Consider the following 19,251-nt stretch of genomic DNA (forward strand, 5'->3'; position numbering starts at 1 on the left):
TATTGGACGTAAAGTATATGACCTGTAGCATACGCAATACAAAAGGAAAACAAGCAACTCGTAAGTAAATGGAGATGTGCCATGATACAAGTGGATGTGTCTTTACATGTGGACATTTGAGGTTGAATGGGAAATGGATCTGCTAAACTAATGAGCCAGCCAATATCTTACCTGGTAAGGTCTAGGTAGTCTTTGGTCCTCATTGCTGGGGCCAAAGTATAAAGAGTCAGAACAGTCAAAGAAATTCAAAACTGGTTTGGCAATCTTACACCTGACATTGAGTTGGCTTTTCATAATTATGAAAATAAGAGAATAGAAGCTGGGCACAAAGACAAAGGAAACAGAAAAGTAGTGAAAGAAAGTAAGAGAAGAGTTATTTTGCCTTGCTGAGGAACACTATTGAGTATTCAGTAAAATTTAGAATGTCCTACAGGTTCTAATTCCCTGCTTTCTGCAATTGTTGATGGAGTCCCCACTGCCACCAGTGGTACGAAAGAGACCCACAAGTATGGTATGTTTCTCATTTCTGCACCAAGGTAGGATCTCAATTAAGCAAACGGTGTAGCTTGGAGGCAACCATTAGCACACACAGGAGAAGCATTAAAAAAAAAACACCTGGCATTGCAAATACCAATCAATCAAACTCACAGAATAAATACAACATTGCACAACTGTGAAAATTCCAGTCTTGTTTTTGTATATTGGCAACAATGTGCTCAAGAATAAGAAAAATACTGCACTTCTTGAGAGGAGTGTAGGCATGTAGTCCATATGCACAGCTTTTAGAAACACTACTCACATTCTTGGACCTGTGACATAATATTTCAGTCCTGCCCACGTTCATCGTTAAGAAAAAACACTGGCTTGCCTGCTTCTAAGGGGAAGTAACAAGTTTACAAAAATATGACAAGCATGTATTTCTGCTGCTAAGGAGTGTGCTGTAACTTATGCCTGAGTGTGCAGTTACAGATACTTTAATCACTGTTTTAATTAATACTGGGACTAAGGCACTGGTTTGCAAAGGAGATGGATATTTATGAGTTTATGGACAGATGAGGACTTATTTTTGTTTCTGACTACAGTTCAAAGCATCAATGCCTGAATTTAGTTTCCAATGAAGAACTTGGCTACCTTATGAATGTAAAAACTATTTTATTAATGGTTTGTGATCTCATAGTCTTTTACACATTATGTGATATAGCATTTCCCAAGCTGATGAAAGCTGGATCTGCCTTCAAGCTAAACGAATGTAATAAAACCAGTTATGATGATCTCCCCAGCAGATCCTGCAATATGTTCTTAAAGGTCTTAGCATACAAATCTTCTATATGCTTAGCATCTCTCTTCATTTGATTCACACAGACCCCCTGCAATTAGATTTACATTGAAAGGACCTGTAAGATATGCCCTTCCCATAATTATCAGTACTAATTTTTAAAGCTATTTTTAAACTGGCATTTCACTTAAAGCGTAACTGAAATGAATGCAGAAATTCACACCTCATTTCTTTCAGCTTTTCTGTAAATTTAGGTAGGGATCTTGGAACAATAGTGATATTCAAAGTGGAACATCTGTCATGACTATAACAATGACAGACTCCATTAAAAAGGACTGGAAGAAAAACAGAGGTACAATTCCCTCAGTGATTTGAATATAATTATAGAGTTGTAAATGATTAATTTACATCTAAGGATCATGAACAATAATTTAAAAGGATAAGAATGAATGTATCTATCTCCTTTGCATAAAAATAATAATGTTTTACTTCTTTGAGAATGTAAACATAACTACATGAGATTAGTGTGCATTTGAACAGCTCAATAACTGAGTGTATTTGACTGATGGAACCGTGTTACACATATTCTGTTGACGTCTTATATACTTCATCCAGGGAAAGGTTATCCTACCTGACTTTTGTGTGGAAACATACACAAATTAGTTATTGAAACTGTGCCTATTATATATTTAAATTAGTAAATGAGGTCTATATGGATGAAGTACAAAATAACAGTAGAAAAATGCATCCATAAACTAGAGAAAACAATTTTTGGTTAAAGATTGGAAGAACAGAATCACAGAATCACAGAATCATAGAATCACCAGGTTGGAAAGGACCCACTGGATCATCGAGTCCAACCATTCCTAACACTCCCTAAACCATGTCCCTAAGCACTTCATCCACCTGTTCCTTAAACACCTCCACAGAATCCCCACTTCTCTGTGCTAGTTTTGAGAATAGTGCAGTCTTTGAACCTGCATTAAGACAGATTTTGTAGCCACATTTTCAGACAAATTCCACCATCAATCATTGTCATTGTTACATTAATTCACAGGACAAAATGATACCTCTCTTTCAGCATATATGTAAGTGAAAAACCTTGTCCCACACTTACACAGCCTACATGAGACATAGTTTGCACAGGATCTGAAAAAGATGATGAAAAAGATGATGAAAAAGACTGTGAAAAAAAAGAGTATCCCCTCAAAACACAGTGATATTGATCATTCAGTCTTAATACTCACAAGCACGCAGAGGTTACCCTGGTCTACAAGGGTGTTGAAAGTCTATCCTGGCCTCAGTATCTTCCAAAAGTTTCCTAAGCCACTCTACTTCTGCTGTCTCTTTTAGAAGCTACATTGGTTGGTTTCCTTAGGAGAAATTAGGTGGGATACTTTTAAATCCTTGTTACAATTGTTAGACTGTGGAATCTTGTTAGATTATATTTCCCACTACCCAGAAGTTACGTTTTCAAAGCCCACCAGCACTTGCAAATTATCTTGTAAAACCTCTGTTCCCAGGCCAGTCTATGTAACCAAATCAAAATACATTACAGGACTAATTTCAAAGCTCTCACAATGCCAGAAGTCTCCAAGGCTCTGTTAATTACATTGCTGAAAATGTCAGTGTTCCATGGCCAGTTAGATGGTCTTGTTGAACGTTGTAACTGAGTACTGAAGGGAATTTTGACAAAGTGTGCAGTCACCACAGGGACCAGCAAATGCTTCCCTTTGAAATCCCATGAACATCACAGGGTTTCTTCCCTCTCCAGTAGCTGCATGGCCTGCAGTCAGCCATGCAGCATTTTGGGACTGGGTGAAAGAAAGTTGCAAGCTTCTGCTCCACAAATTGTCTGATAGTTTCTGAAATGAGCAGAAAGCCCAAAAGCATGCCTTAGCTGGCTCAGGGAATCAAGAGAAAACTCGGTAATTGCAGGAGAAACATTATAGTGCAGGAGGTACTTAAGATCTTTTGACTTTTCTGTTCTTCAAGACTGAAGATCATGAATTCATTGTCCTAGGTGAACTTCACTCTCCAGGGTGGACAAAGTAATGAGACTAACCCCATCAGCATCGAAAGTAGTTTACTGGGTACACTTCTCAGGCAAGCAATATGGCTACACTATACACTTCTATTATAGCTTGGCTACCTCAACTGCTTCAGTTAGCCAACTTCTTGGGAGCATGACTTCAAGAAATTGCTTGGTCCTAAAACTGCTTCAGGAAATGCAGTGTTCTGAAAGAAATCCTCTGTGTACTTTTAACACTACATAATTCAGACTTTCAAATAAACCAGTCTTTGGGTTGTAACAGGACCTGTATTATCGCTGAAGATAGGCAATAAAAACCACCCCCACCTCGAAGCTGTTTCCTGTTACTAACCATGCCCCATTGACATGAACACACTCTACGCTATGGACAAAATTCAGACTAGCAAAGTAGTATGTCCTACAGCAGCCTTATCCTTTCTAAATCTAACAAAATCCAGGAAAAGTTAATCTGAATGTTGGCCTTTTTACTCATTTGTATGACTCGGTAGGATTTTCTCAAACCTCCTATGAAATGCTAACCATTCTGTCTTGATCTTCTGAGAAGGGAGACCACATCTACATATACATTCAGTATAAAGCGGCTTAGCAGTCTATGGGGAGGAAGCATGCACAGAAAGAACTTCTGCCCCCCATGGACACATGGGAATGCTCAAACCAGCCTTCTATCAGCCATAATATCACAAAATTCATGCAATATCATAGGTCTGGCACTGCTGGACCATAGCCTCTTGTGAACTCCTGATGCCTTAGAGCAAACTGCTATAGCACTGCAAAAAAAAACCCAAACAAACATCATTTACTTCATGCTGCATGCATACTTAGCTGGACTCTCACAAGATGCTCCATCCTATGACCTCCACCTGGACACTGTTCATTTTCTGTGTAACCAAGCTGATAGTAGAAAGGTCATTTGTAATGAAGGAATTGTGTACATTTATAGAACGCACTGAAAGATTTATTTACACATTGCTGATAGGCAGAAAAAAGGAAGGTCTGTTTGGGATTAGCTAGCAAAACGAAGACAAAGTCCAAACGAAAAATAACTTATTGCAAGGCTTTTCTCTGCTCTCATGGATACTCTGGCTCTTGCTATTTATCTACCCTTTTAAAAGTCTTCACAGCACTTTCTGCTAAATGAGCATTTGAAACCCTCCCTTTGGTATTTTCCCTGATCATCCCTGCTCCAGTGATCATCTTCATCACATACAGAATGTAGATATAACATGCTGTGATATGAGAGTTTAAAGACATTAAAGGCTGTTTGTTAGCCTCTGAGGCTATGTCTCTGAGGCTGTGTCTCTCAAGCAATTAAAGTGGGCCAGAGCCTGGTTTTTGGCACATAGGAGCAAGTAGAACAGAACAGTTTGTATAGAGAATGTTATTGTGTAACATGTGTTATCAAAGAAGATGTACAATGAAAAACTACCTAATATACCACCCTCAGACATGCAGCAGCAAGAGTAAACATTACAAACGATGCTTCACTGAAATGATGGAACTTCATAAAGCAAAAAAAAAAAAAATCCGAGGTTAATGAAGTTGCAACACACATACATATGACCAAATATATCTATATAGGTATATGCATATACTGCTGAACTCTCTTCCATATCAAAAAAAGGGGGACTTCATCCATAATGTCTCATAATGATAGTCATCGGCCCATGCAATGCCTGAAATTGTGCCCACTTATTAAATAGACTGCTGACAGTGAAGCAGTACAGACTGTCATGTACCGGTGCATCAACCTGTGTGCTCTCACTCTGCTTTTTAGTTTCTTTCTAACGTGGTAATCTGAAGTGTTGTAATACAATTTTACAAAGGGCCCTAACGCAGGAACTAGAAAAGGAAAAGGTATACAGATACCAGAGGGACTTTTGACCCAAGGCATGACTTAACTTGTGCCTGAATTTGATGGCTAGCTGAAAGCCCCATCCACAGGGAAAACTGGTTACCTATTCACCTCCTCTTGTCAGCCTGCATGCTGTCTTCTGACTGTAAAACCACACAAGGAGTTACGATTGCCCTTCTCTTTGACTTTCAATCATTACCATGCAAAATCATGAAAATTACGAATCCTGAAGTGGGCTATGAATTACAGGCAGATGTATTGCAGTTATCTCTTTTTTCTCTGCCTACAGGTCTAATAGGTCTCAAGATCTTGAAATATTATTGTCAGCAAATCATGGGCTTTTTTTCTCTTGGTCACTCTCAGCCACAGTTTGTCCATGAGTACTAAGGCCCTCAGAAAATTGCCTACAATGTGTATGTGGTGTTGTGAGAATACTTAAGAACTGGACAAAGTTTGAGTCAAAACCATCATGGGGATATGAGAGCATCATGCCAAATGTTATTCTTTCACAAATTTCAGCTTTATAAAGAAACCTAGATAAAGAACAAAGAAGCTTTGTTGTTGTTGTTGTTCCTAAAGAACTGAAAAAGTCAACTTATATTTAAGTATTTATCTGAAAGGTTGAGAACTTCTAAGGGTTTCTCAAGCACTAATTACGTGCTGATGAAGCCTTATTTGCAATACAGGAGAAACAAGACACACTTGGAAAATGTTTTTAAAGTGCTCAAATCATAAAGGAGACATCCTGCTGGAGTTTTTCAACATCATATTTTTCATTCTGGGAAAATGGATAATTTGTTGAAATCAAAGTGTTTTGCAGAAGAGCATGATTATGCTGAATCCATCAGAAGAAACATGGCAGGTTTCCAAAGCAAACCCTCTTGGTTTCCAGCTATGCCAGCTTGTCTGTCTCTTGGGCTGCTACCCAACCTGTTTCTCCAGGTTCTCAGGACTTTCAGACTCCACAATAAACTGTCAGCAGCTTGCCAGATCTTGAATTACTTGATCAAAAAATCCACTCACTTCTGCTACAGGAACTTCTTATCACTACTTCAGTTGTTTTGGTGTTTGTGATGGTTATTTTCAAAGACATTATAGTTTCATATAGGAAGGAGATGGAAGCCACTGTGCAGCTAAAAAGCCACAATCTAATCACTATTGCTGAAACATGGTAGGATGAATTGCATGACTGGAAGGCTGCAATTGATGGCTACATTCTGTTCAGAAAGAGAATGAGAGAACAAGACAAGGAAGGAGGAGTTTTCCTCCATGTAAAAAAAAAAAAAATTGGTTTGATGGCACAAAACTGTCTTAGAAAAGCAGCAATGGACAGGTTCAGAGCTTATGGGTGAAGATCAGTGCCCAAGCCAACAAAGGAAACCTCATGGTTGGTGCTTACTACAGGCTGCACCATCAAGGGGAGTTTGTCGACAAAGCAGTGTTTCTTCAGCTACAGGAAGCATCCTGGTCTCAGGCTGTGATCCTGCCAAGTGACATCAGTCACCCTGACATCTGCTGGAAAAGCACCAGAGCAAGCTACAAGTAGTGCAGGAGAGTCTTAGAGGTCATTGAGAATAATTTATTACTCTAGGTGATAGCCTAACCAGAAGAGAAGTGTTACTAGAACTGTTGCTAACCAACACAGATGAACTAATTAGAGACGTCAAGATTGGTGGCAGCCTGGGTTACAGTAATCATGTTCTGGTGGGATTCACAATCTTGAGGGATATGGCCCAGCTGAAGAGTAGAGTCAGGATGCTGAATTTTAGGAGAGTAACTTTCAGTTATGTAAGAAATTAATGGATGGGACCCCTTGTGAAACTACTCTCAGGGACAAGGAAGTTCAACAGAGATCTTTAAGGTTGTTTTTCTTAGGGCAAAACAGCTCTCAGCTCTCATATGTAAAAAATCAAGCAGGAAAGGCAGGAGACTGGCATAGCTCAGTAAGAACCTTCTGGTCAAACTGAAGTGTAAGAACGAAACGCACAGTCAGTGGAACCAGGGATACGTATCCTAGGAAGAACATAAGGATGTTGCCTGGATGTGTAGAAATGGGGTTAGGAAAGCTAAGGCACCGTTGGAGCTGAATTTGGTGAGGGATGTGAAAAATAATAAGGGCTTCTACAGGTGTGTTGGCCAGAAAAGGAAGATGTACCATCACCACCCCCTGTAAATAAGACTAGAGAGCTAGGAAAAACTGACGTGGAGAAGTCTGAGGTGCTTGACAACTTTTTTGCCTCAGTTTTCAATAGTATTCTCTCTTCCCACATCTCTGAAGCACCAGAACCTCAAAGCAGGGACATGGGGAATAAAATCCCTCCCATTGTAGGAGGAGGTCAGGTTCAAGAACACCTAAACCTGAACACACCTAAGTAATAGATCATAGATCATAGATCACAGATCATGGAACAGTTTAGGTTGGAAGGGACCTTTAAAGAACATTTAGTACCAACCCCCTGCCAAGGGTAGAGACACCTTCCACTATATCAGGTTGCACAAAGCCCCATTTATCCCGACCTTGAAGACAGCTCATGGAATGTTGGACTAGATGATCTTTAAAGGTCTTTTTTAGCCCCAAACCATTCTATAATTCTATGTTTTTCTCTATGTTATGCTAAATGTACCATAAACTATAGATTTCAACAGTAATACTACATATTGCTCTGCCAGTGGAACAGAGGTCTATACAGAACTCTCTCGGAACAGGATATGTAAGTCCATAAGCCCTACCTTGTAATGCATTTTCCCCCTCAGTTCTGGCAGTGTTGTCACTGGATTCACAGTATTCTCACAAAAATCTAGCCTTCAGAAAAGGGGGGGGGGGGTTAATCTTTTTTTTCTTCACTGTAGAGATCTCACTATACACGAATTTCTATCTACCAACAGTTCTTCCACTACTGGTGACTAAAATGATATTTCTCCAGCAGCTATGGCAGCTGATTACACAGAAGAACCTGCACAGGTACAATTATCAAATAGCTAGGATATTTCGGCAAATGCCACTGAGAACACGTATGGGTCTGCTCTGCCTCTTTGCTGGAGGTTGCAACCCCTACAATTGAGATAACAGTGCAAAACATGTGCCGTGGATTAGCTGCTACGTTTCATAGCCCAGCATCTTAACTTACACCGTCGATGAACTATACAGGCCTTGGGGCATCAATTTGTTATTTCAAATGGCTGAGGCAGAGGCACTTTGTCTCTTCACCAAACTGTGACATTTGGTGGTTTGGTCTGGGAAAGGAGTGGCAGCAAACCGTGGAAGGCTACAGAGGCTTAACTCACCTCAGTTCTTTACTTTGTGACTATGAGTTAGAAGCCTCTACTTCTTTCAGATTTCTCAGACACTGAGGAAAAAAAGGGTGCTGCAGGCATTGCAAGGTCCAGCAAAATGAATGGTCTCAAGAATGAGTATTCTAGAGCTATCCTGCAGGTATCCTGCACAATTTAATGCAGGGTGCCTGAAGGAAAAGGCATGATGTATAGCCATGAAGGTGAAACAGGCTGTGCCTTAACAGCATACTGTGCCTGATACTGTTTAAACAAAATCCTGACACAGAGGAATTTATTCAGTTTTGGTAATCTCAATTACTAAATAGGGAACAGGTATGCAATCTGTGCAACAGCAAGAACAAAGATTGAGCAAATTCTGTAGAACAAAATTTCATGTGACATTGTTAACTAAGCCTCTAGTACCAAGGTAGAAAGACAAATGAAATACTGTGGAAGGAGCCTGGTTCACTGCAGAAAGATTTACTTGTTACAGGGCAGGGACTTGCAAACTGAGTTTGTGGGAACTATCCCTTAATGAAGACTGATGGCTCCTTTTGCATGGCAGGAGAAGGCGTTTGGGTAACTTTTCTGTATCTGCGCAAAGTATCTTTGATAATATTAATGGCACATGTTAGCAGAGAAGGGAATTCTTCATGCCACATAGGACATGGCTGCATCATTCTCTGTCCTTAGTGTGAAAAATTCTGTTACTTCCTTTGATACCTTTATGGCATCTTCACATATCTTGATGGCATCTTGTATTTCTACTTCCTGTTGCTAACTTCTGTATACTTAGACAACATTTGGCAAGTTCAACAAGATGTAAGGGAGAAAACTGAAGATTTGGTCACTGAGGCTTTTGTTAGACAAATACTGTTATCATTGTTTTTTCTTATAATGCACATGAAAAGTAATATTTTAGAATATATTTGCTAAATCCTTTGTTCTTTATGACTGTCTGAAACCTTATGAAGGCTGGCAGAAGTTGCAGACTGTTTACAGAGGTTTGTAATGATAGGATTAGGGGCAATGGGTATAAACCGGAGAGGGGCAGATATAGACTAGACGCAAGGAAGAATTTCTTTACTAGGAGAGTGATGAGACACTGGCACAGGTTGCCCAGGGAAGTTGTGGATGCCCCACCCCTGGAGATGTTCAAGGCCAGGTTGGATGGGGCCTTGGGCAGCCTGATTTAGTGGGATGTGTCCCTGCCCATGGCAGAGGGGTTGGAACTGGATGATCTTTAAGGTCCCTTCCAACTCAAACTATTTTATGATTCTATGATTCTAAATTCAAGTAATAAAATTATCACATATATTAAGAAAAGGACAAGTACAAGTCCCCAGCTGGGTTCTGAACAAGCTTTAATTCCCAAAGAGAGGAAAGATACAAAACGTGTGAAATTTGACCAATATGTCAAAAGAGAACTCCTGTCTTGCTTTGGCTGGTCAGACTTAGATGTATGAGGAACTTTACATGCTGTTCTCTTAATTTGGTAATAATAAAGGAGAAAAGGCAAGAAAAGGTGATATTCAAAATAAAGAAGTCTGACTTCTGAACTGTCAGCCACAGGTTGAGAACCTGCTTGACAACTGTGTCAGACCGTCAGGCTCCAAGCAAGCATTAGCTAGAAAGTTGTTCTTCACTGAGGTCCCTCTTAATCAGGAGTGTGAAAGCTTTCAGATATTCTTTCTTTAGGCAACTGCTTTCCCAAGATCTACATGTCCACATCTTCCACTGATACACTTACAGTAGCAGAGTTTGAAGATTTTCACTTGGCTTCCCTAACATAGATGCCAGTTCTATTCATCTAAATATTCCAGTTTTAAAATCTGTGCTCAGATTTGTTCATTATTCTTCAAATACTGGATTTATAAGAGCAATCAAAAAGCCAAAACAGTTACATAAATCTTCAATTTCTTACGGACAACAAACATTTGGCAGTTGAAAAATAGAGGATACAAGCAGAGAAGACATTTTTGGAAGCACAATTTGCTCTTCTCATTAATGATGTAAGCTATTTTATTTCTGTTTCATTTCAATATGCATACTTGGGGATACATTGAAGTTCAATTTGCTATTCTGGATCTTTGTTTTATTATCATGATTACAAACGACAACATTTTATACTGCATCTCTTTGAAACTTCCAGCTACATGTTATTGGTTATACAATGTTGTGTAGACAACTTATGTGTTACATAAACATAACTGAACACTTTGTCTTAGACTGCAAGAACACCTGGAGATAGGACATGGAAAAAACTACTTGTATTTCCCTTTACTTGTGCTTTATTATTATTACTATTATTATTGTTATTATTTTTTTGTCTTATAATTAGCACTTGTTTATATGACAGAAAAGAATTAAAGAAGAAATCTGACTGAGAATCTGCAAGGCATTTGAGTCCTTACATAGCTTTGGCATAAAGTTTGGATTTAGCAGGATCCTCTCGGTAAAGTCTTTGACACCACTTCTCACAGGGTTCCCCTAGAGAAACTGGCTACTCAAGGCTTGGATGGGCGTACTCTTCGCTGGGTTAAAAACTGGCTGGCTGGCTGGGCCCAAAGTGTTACTGTGTTGTTTTGAGCCTCTCAGTACAAGAAAGACACGGAGGTGCTGGACTGTGTGCAGAGAAGGGCAAAATGGTTGGTGAAGGGTCTGGAACACAAGTATTATGAGCAGCGGCTGAGGCAACTGGGGTTGTCTAGTCTGGAGAAAAGGAGGCTGAGGGGAGACCTTATCACTCTCTACAATTACCTGGAAGGAGATTGTAATGAGGTGGGTATCGGTCTCTTCTCCCAAGTAACAAGTGATAGGATGAGAGGAAATGGCCTCAAGTTGTGCCAAGGAAGGTTTAGAATATATATTAGGAACTATCACTTCACGGAAAGGGTTGTCAAGCTTTGCAGCAGGCTGCCCAGGGAAGTGGCTGAATCACTATCCCTGGAGGTACTTAAGAGATGTGTAGATGTGGTGCTTTGGGACATGGTTTAAAGGTAGACTTGGTAGTGCTACGTTAATGTTTGACTTGATGATCTTAAAGGTCTTTCCCAACCAAAATGACTCTATGATTCTATGTGTAAGCTGGTGCCATCTGGGTTCTCCCTTCATGGTTCCTTCTGCTCCTTAAACAAGAGGGAACAACAATCATAACCATCAAATATTTTTCTCCTATGTCTTTATGTCTTCCAATCTCCCACCAGGACTGATGACCTCAAAGGCTCTCAGTCTTGAAAGCAAAGTTTTCTTTGGGTATTAGAGTAACAAACAGTAGGCAATGCTGAAGGTATTACAGAAAAAAAAGAAAAAAAAGAAAAGCTGCCTTTAGATCAAGGCAGGAGAGTTTTCCGAAGAATAAACCACATGGCACAGGAGTCAGAGGATCAAACTACGTAACAGCCGCTTTCAGAGATAAAATATGTGAACTGTGACATGTATATAAACCCTTCAAATCCCACTGCGTACATCAGGCACTTCCTTGAGATTGTCACACCTGGAAGCACCCTGAGGATCAACAGTCTTTCAGAAACTAAAATATGCATTTTCCTGTGTCTTAGATCAAGCAATGCATAGAATCATAAAATCGCCAGGTTGGAAAAGACCTCTTGGATCATTGAGTCTAACCATTCCTACCTGCCACTAAACCATGTCCCTGAGCACCTCGTCTACCTGTCTTTTAAATCCCTCCAGGGATGGTGACTCAACCATCTCCCTGGGCAGCCTCTGCCAGTGCCCAATGACCCTGTGAAAATTTTTTTTCCTCATATCCAGCCTGAAGCTCCTCTGGTGCAGCTTGAGGCCATTCCGCCTTGTCCTGTCCCCTGTCACTTTGGAGAAGAGGCCAGCTCCCTCCTCTCCACAACCTCCTTTCAGGTACTTGTAGAGAGTAACAAGGTCACCCCTCAGCCTCCTCTTCTCCAGGCTGAACAATCCCAGCTCTCTCAGCCGCTCCTCATAAGACTTGTTCTCCAGCCCCCTCACCAGCTTTGTTGCTCTTCTCTGGACACGCTCCAGAGCCTCAACATTCTTCTTGTGGTGAGGGGTCCAGAACTGAACAAATGAAGCTGAGAGAATGATACCCAGCAAGAAACAGGCATTTCACACCCATGCTCAGCTCTAACTCAGTGAAGAGGCACTAATTCAGAGACCAGGCAACCTCAAACCCTGCATTTCCCACCTATAAAATAAGATTTATCTGAACACCAGCACTTCCAGTCCTTCCTCGTGCTCCTGCATCAAACTTTTTCGATGCTCCTTTCGCAGCCGGGGACTGCCTGCGCTGCCAGACCGTTTCCCCCTTGGAGTTTCTTTTCCCCGCAGCCTTCCCTTGCCGTGACGGCGCTCGGTCCCGCCGCGTTCCAACCCCGGCGCCGGGGCTGCCGCCAGGGGGTCACGCCCCGCAGGTGGCGGAGGCAGCGGCCGGGAGAAAAGGGCCTCCCTCAACTCCCGGAGCTGCTTTCCACGCCGCACGGCTTCCTGCCGCCCCCTCCCCCTTCCGAAGCCCCGCAGGCGAGGCGGGAAGAGCCGTCCCTCCAGCCGGCCGGGGGCAGGGCAGAGCTGCCCGCTGCCTACCACCCCCCCCCGCGCTGTTGTCCTCCCTCCACCTGCTTCGCCGCTTTTGTTTGGGAACAAAACGGGGGGGTGAAAGGAGCGGCACCGGCGCGATTCGGGGCTCACGGGCACCCCCGCTGCCGGCCTTTGTCCCCTCGCCCTTCCTCGCCCGCGGAGCAGCCGGGGGGTCCCGCGGCGGGGCGGCCGGTGTTCGGGCCGGGGCGGGCGGCTCCCCCCGCTGGGCAAGGAGCGCGGAGACAGGCTTTGCCCTCTGCGGGGAGAGAGGGCGGGAATAGGGAAGAGGGAACAGGGAGAGAGGGAGAGGGGATAGGGAGAGAGGGGAGGAGAGAGGGGGAGGAGGGAGGGAAGGAAGGAGAGACGGGAAGGAGGCAGGGAGAGGGCGAAGGAGGCAAAGAGGGAAGGCAGGAGTCAAAGAGAGAGGAAAGAGGCAGAGAAGTGAGGGGAGGAACGGAAGGCAGGCAGGGAAGGAGGCAGAGGCGGGGGGGGAAAGAAGGCAGGAAAGGAGGGAGGGAGGGAGGCAGGCAGGGAAGGAGGTAGGGAAAGAGAGAGAGAGGGAGGCAGAGGCAGGGAGAGAAGGAGGCAGTGAAAGAGGGAGGAAGGGAGGGAAGGAAGGAGGGAGGCGGGAGCGCCCCGCCGCGCTCCTGCCGGCGTCCCGCGTTGCTGGGCGGTGTTTGCCCTCCGCCGAGCTGCGGTGCCTGAGCCGCGGGGACCCTGCCCGGGGAGCAGCGGGCGGGGCGGCTCCGCGGGGCGGGGCGGGGGCTGCGGGGCGGGCAGCGACCCGCCGCTCCGCCGGTGCAGCCGGGGCCGATGGTGGCGATGGTGGACCAGCGCGCAGCCGAGGGCTACAGGCTGGTGGAGGTGCTGCTCAGCGGCGGAGCCCCGTGGGGCTTCACCCTCAAGGGCGGGCGAGAGCACGGCGAGCCGCTCATCATCACCAAGGTGAGAGGCGCCCATCCGTCCCGGCATTGCGGGGTCGGGGCTGGGGCAGCCGGGAGCGGAGCTGGGGTAACAGGTTGTTGGGTGCCGGCAGCATCCCGGCTCCCCCATCCCCCCGGTGTCTCTGGCCGCTCCCGTTCTCCACTGGGAGCCCGCTGCGGGCGCTGGGAACCGGCTGGGGGATGGCGTGGGGACGGGGAGCCCCGGCTGGGAGCCCGGGCTTGCCTCTGTGCTGCCGCACTCGCGAATTCGAAGTAGTTGGAGTAACCTTTTGTAACTCTCTCCTGCTTGAAACAAAAGGTCTTGTGGGGAATGACCCAATCCATGCTCCCGAGGCGGGGGGAGGGGGAGGCTCCCGGCTGTGCCGGCGCTTTCTGGTTGCCGCGGTGGTGTTTTTTCGTAGAATCGTCGAACCGTGGAATGGTTTGGGTTGGAAGAGAGCTTAAAGATCATCCGGTTCCAACTCCCCTGCCATGGGCAAGGACGCCTTCCACTGGTTGCTCACAGCCTCAAACAACCTGGCCTTGAACACCTCTCGGCATGGGGCATCCACAACTTCCCAGGGCAACCTGTGCCTCTGCCTCGCCACCCTCGCTGTAAAAATTTTCTTCCTAATATCTAATCTAAATCTCCTGTCTTCCAGCTTTTTTGTCTTTGCTTATTGCTTTTTTTGGTATGTCCTTGTATACTCATGGCTTTAATCTCAGTGTATTGGGCATGAGTTGAAGAAATACACCATGTTTTCTAGAAAACGTTTATCATCTAGGTGTGTTTTGACTTAACCCCCATCCCCAGTAACTTTGGTTTTGCTGTTAAGACAGCTTTCTCTTCGCACAGCGAAAACACATCAGAACAGAACTGTAAGTAGTTGGGGAAAAAAAAATCCACATTAGCAAAGCACATTTTGCTCAAGATCTGTAGGGAAGAGATATGCTTTGTATACAGGCCCTGTGAATTCTGCCCCTTCCGATTTTAGGAATTCACTGTGTCAGAGGTCAACAAATCCTGTTTTACCCACAGCAGAAATTCTTTTAGTCTTATTTTTCAGTTCTTTTTGTTGTTAGTTGGTTCCTTTCTCCCACACATGAAACAACTGCATTATGGACTTTCCAGGTTAGGATGTTTGAAACCATCTTTTTCTAGATTGCTTCTCTACTTCTGTTTTTCAAGGAACAGGAGTCAGTGTCAGAAGATGTATATTCTAAAAAATGTCTGTGCCCTGAATTACAGAGTATCAAACCTAGGACCGTTTCAGGCAAGGAGAAAACAGCTACTTACTGCGTATGTACTAGCTATCAACTGCCAAATCAAATACTTCCAGCTTTCTGGTAATGGCTAATAAGTGCTACATCTAAAGACTGATCAGCGATACTTATTCGTAACGTTACCTAGGTATTAAGTAACAGGCTTAAGTATTTGTGGCATGAGGATGTGGCTGTGGTATGTGGAGAGAAGTGTCTGAGGATGGGAACCTTGTAAACTGGGTCTGTTGCAAAGGAATAATGAAGTGGAACAACATCATTGATACCTCTTGAAACCATGCTGCTGCGTGGGAGAGAAATCTGGGTCTGTTGGTGCTGACCTAGAAAGAAGAGACTACCTGGGTCTTTGAATCTAAATTTTGGAGTGTATTTTCATTTGTCATTGTTGGATGCAAGTGCATAGAACTGGTTTTGAAACCAGGAGCTGGAGCTCCTGTCTCCCGTGTCCCCAGGACTCCAATTCCTTAGCTGCAAAAGCGTCCTCTTGGTTTGGCCCACCCATCTTGGTGTTGGGTTTTGATTTTTTTTTTTTTTTGTGTGTGTACCATTTCTAGTGGTGGAAAACTACTGGGAAGAATAATTTAGTACTGGACGGTTAAAACAGTCCCTTCTTGCAGCATGAGATGTGAAGTTTGTCTCTCCCTAGCTGAAGAGAGCCCTGAACTAGGGTTACTCCCTCCCAGTGCACACGGGGATTGCTAGGCTGTCACAGAAGGGGATGCTGCTTCACCTGCGTGTTTCTTCTCTCCCTGTGCCATCCCTTCTCAAGCAGGCTGGTCAGCAGGGGATCCAAGAAGGCCCACTGGACTGAATCCTTCAGGATATCTATAGAAAAATTTCTGATTTTGTGGATTTAAACTGAAATGCCTAAGTGTGAGCTGGCTATGGAGCTCTGCCGCTCTCTAATCTGGAGAGGCTTTGGGGATGTGAGGATGAGTGACGCCAACTGCAACTTTTTAAGGAGAAGAATGTGACAAGGTGTGAATTGAGTCTCAGATAGCAGCTACTTAAGCAGGATTTCTAAAATTCTGCCTGTTTCCTTGCTTACCACTGTCTCGAAAGTGAGCTCAGCCTTTGAAGAAAGTTGCACCTTTATGTAAATGCTGGGAAGTCTGTGATGTGGCTGTTTTCCTGCTTTCCTTAGCATATATGGGACAACTACTAAAACTGTCTGAAAAACAGTGCTAGAAAATACTTGCACTAATTGAAAAATTAGTGAGCATGTTCATTTTGCAGCACTTTCAGTGTAGCACACCTCTAGGGTGTTAGTTTCTCTGTTTGTGTGGCTCTTTCACTTGCTGACAGGACAGAGAAACTTTTTATAACAGATACCACAGGGGGAGAGTAGGGCAAGAAGAACTGGAAACACTCTTTGGGAATTTATTAGCTGGAAATCTACTCAATTAAAACAAGAGCGCCCTTTGATGCACCAATCTACCAATAGTCAGGGAGGGGAAGGCATGCTGAAGAGTAGAAAATGTGTTCAGGCTCAGCAGGGGGATAAGCGTGTGCTCAGCTGCTGGAATGTCGGGAGGGAAAACACTTTGCTCCGGGAGAGGTCAGCCGGCAGTCAGGCTGCTGGTGCCTGGTAGTGAGCCCTGCCATTGCGGGGTGGGCAGGGTTCCTTGTTTCATCATAACGTTTCATTCTTTAACTGAAACAAGACTTGGAGAAATAATCCTGAACCAGATGGGCAGAATATCGAGTTCACCTGCCAGACGCAAGCCTTTTATTTATTTTTCTGTTTCCTTGCCCTTTTTCTTGTTGCTGCAGTAAGCACAGAGAAAAAGGTGCATGATGCAGCTTGATCTTTAAACGTAGCTGGTCTTCTAAAACTTGCCCCACCCACGTGTGAGTGGTGTTGCTAGTACTTAAGAAATAAAGTCTTGTAGCGTAGTTGCTGTGCTGCTTACGATTATTTTTATAATGTCCCTTTAAAAAAATGCTTTACATTTTTTCTTATCTCTGCATGTGCGTATGTTAACATTCTGAAATAATTGCCCAAAGGCAGCTTGTTGTTGCCTAATTTGACATCTTGAAAGAAAGGACTTGCTTTTTATAGCAACATGTGTATTTCAACAGAAGGCGGGCGAAATGACAACTTTGGGGACTTTTAGTTAGCAGTCTCAAAAGCCTCACTTTATTTTTAAAAATTTCCTCTTTTTAAAGAAACAAATGTAAATGCTGAAGAGGAACAGCTTCCTGGAAGTAATGAAAATGAAAAGTCGGGAGATTCAGGTGTGGATCTTGTGACTATCTCCCATAGCTGCATTATCTTGATTACTTTTACTTTAAAATTACTCTTATCTGAGATGCAAAACTTGTGTCAATCACGGCATTGATTGTGGGTGATGGATAGAAAATCATTTCACTTCCAGTACTGGCAGTATCCTTAGGAACTCCGAAGTTGTTCTGCAGTCAGCTTTATCCTTATAACATTAATAAATATGAAAACATTACAATTTATGCATTTCAAGAAAGATTGATGTGTCATTTAAATAAATTCCTCTTTAGTATCAGCTTTACAAGGGCCTACAGCTATACCTCCTCAAGCTATGATCTCATTGCATGTTAATCAAGGCTGGGTTTGGCTGGTATTTCGGCAGGATTTCCAAGCGAAACCTGGACTGTTGCAAGAAGTTTTGTTGTTGATTTAGTAGATAGAGTACTTGTCTCCTGAATCAGTGCTGAATTCATGCCCCAGCTGGAGGTGCTGTCTTTCAAGAAGCAGGAGTATCAGACAGATCTGAACCTTTTCTTGCTTCTCCTTATTCCATTGTGCTTTCCTAACCTGCTCCTGTCTATGGTTGGATGTGAATTGTAATTTGTTTAACCTCATAATTATCGCAAGTGTATAAAGGAATGCTTCTCTGTTAATTGGCTGCTGGACTTCTCTATGTGACTTGTATCAATTAGTTACTTCAGTAGCAAGTGAAGTGATTACTGTTTCCATTAAGCAATTCATTTTCCTTTGGCCTTAAACATATACCTAAATGCAATTGCTTGCATTGCCATACTGCAACAATATTTGAGGAGGGGAAGCTTTAATGGGGATGTGTACAAATGAGTCAAAAAAAGACATTTTCAGACATAAATACCAACTGCCTCCCTCAAGTTTGGTCTTTGAGATGAGCTGCATTGCTCCCAGACATGAGTAATTCTTAAATGTGGCTGTGAAGCTTGGTGTTCAGAAAACGGCATTTAGTGGTAATGCTGGGAAATTACTGACCACTTACATGTAAATGCAGTCATTTGTGTAAACAGCTGATTTGTAAGTTATTAGGAGTCATTGTACTGCGGCTGAGAAAGAATTCTAATCGAGGTCTCCATATCCTGACAAATTTCATTCACTTCCTTCAGTTCTTGAAAGATAATACGTGAAGGAGTATTCGTTCTGTTTTATATTCTATCCATATTGTCTTGGTCATCAAAAGCAAGCAAAATTACTGACCTATATGGGTTGTAATTTGAACATGTATCTTAACCAGAAATTTTAAAAGAATGTACCCAATTACTATATTTATTTTGAAACCTTTGTTCAACTTCTTAACTTATAAGAAGGGTTTATTGTTTGGGAAAGATTGGTCTGAGTGTGACCTTTTCTTTGTGCTGTTAGATTTGATAGTTAAGAAATTTTAAGACCTATCTATGTATTAGAATGAATGTTTTAGGATTAAAATAGTTTCACTTGGGTATTTGTCTCTTTTTTTTTTTTTTCCTTGTCAAATATGTTAAAAGTTGCGGGTTTTTTCAGTGCTGTAGAAACTGTTTTGAGTGGTGTTTGCCTTTGTGTGTGGTTGCTGGATCCTAGTTATCTATTATTGGAAGAGAGGAGTTGGTTTGCTTTGCAAGAAGGTATTATTGCTTTTTACTTTGGAAAGCTGATCAATGAAAGGAATGCTCTCTCTCAGTTTTGCCACTTTAGTGGTTGTTGAATGAACTTTTTATTATGACTTCTACTTTACTGGCAGAATGAAGCCCACCAGCACTCATACGTGGTGTAAATGGTCTGGCTGTGCAAGTC

General features: G+C 43.0%; 1 protein-coding gene across 3 annotated transcripts in view; it reads left to right on the forward strand.

Annotated features, from left to right (window-relative positions):
• The first annotated feature begins 13,802 nt into the window (after positions 1-13,802).
• The window catches only part of SHROOM2 (shroom family member 2), a 126,076-nt gene continuing 120,627 nt past the window's right edge, over positions 13,803-19,251 (forward strand). For all 3 annotated transcript variants that reach the window (XM_054074052.1, XM_054073982.1, XM_054073990.1), the window contains exon 1: positions 13,803-13,968. In XM_054074052.1, coding sequence (XP_053930027.1) covers positions 13,837-13,968 — 132 coding nt within the window. In that variant the 5' untranslated portion in view covers positions 13,803-13,836. The remainder of the gene's footprint in view (positions 13,969-19,251) is intronic.

The sequence above is a fragment of the Cuculus canorus genome, chromosome 1, assembly GCF_017976375.1.
Source record: "Cuculus canorus isolate bCucCan1 chromosome 1, bCucCan1.pri, whole genome shotgun sequence".
Taxonomy (NCBI): domain Eukaryota; kingdom Metazoa; phylum Chordata; class Aves; order Cuculiformes; family Cuculidae; genus Cuculus; species Cuculus canorus.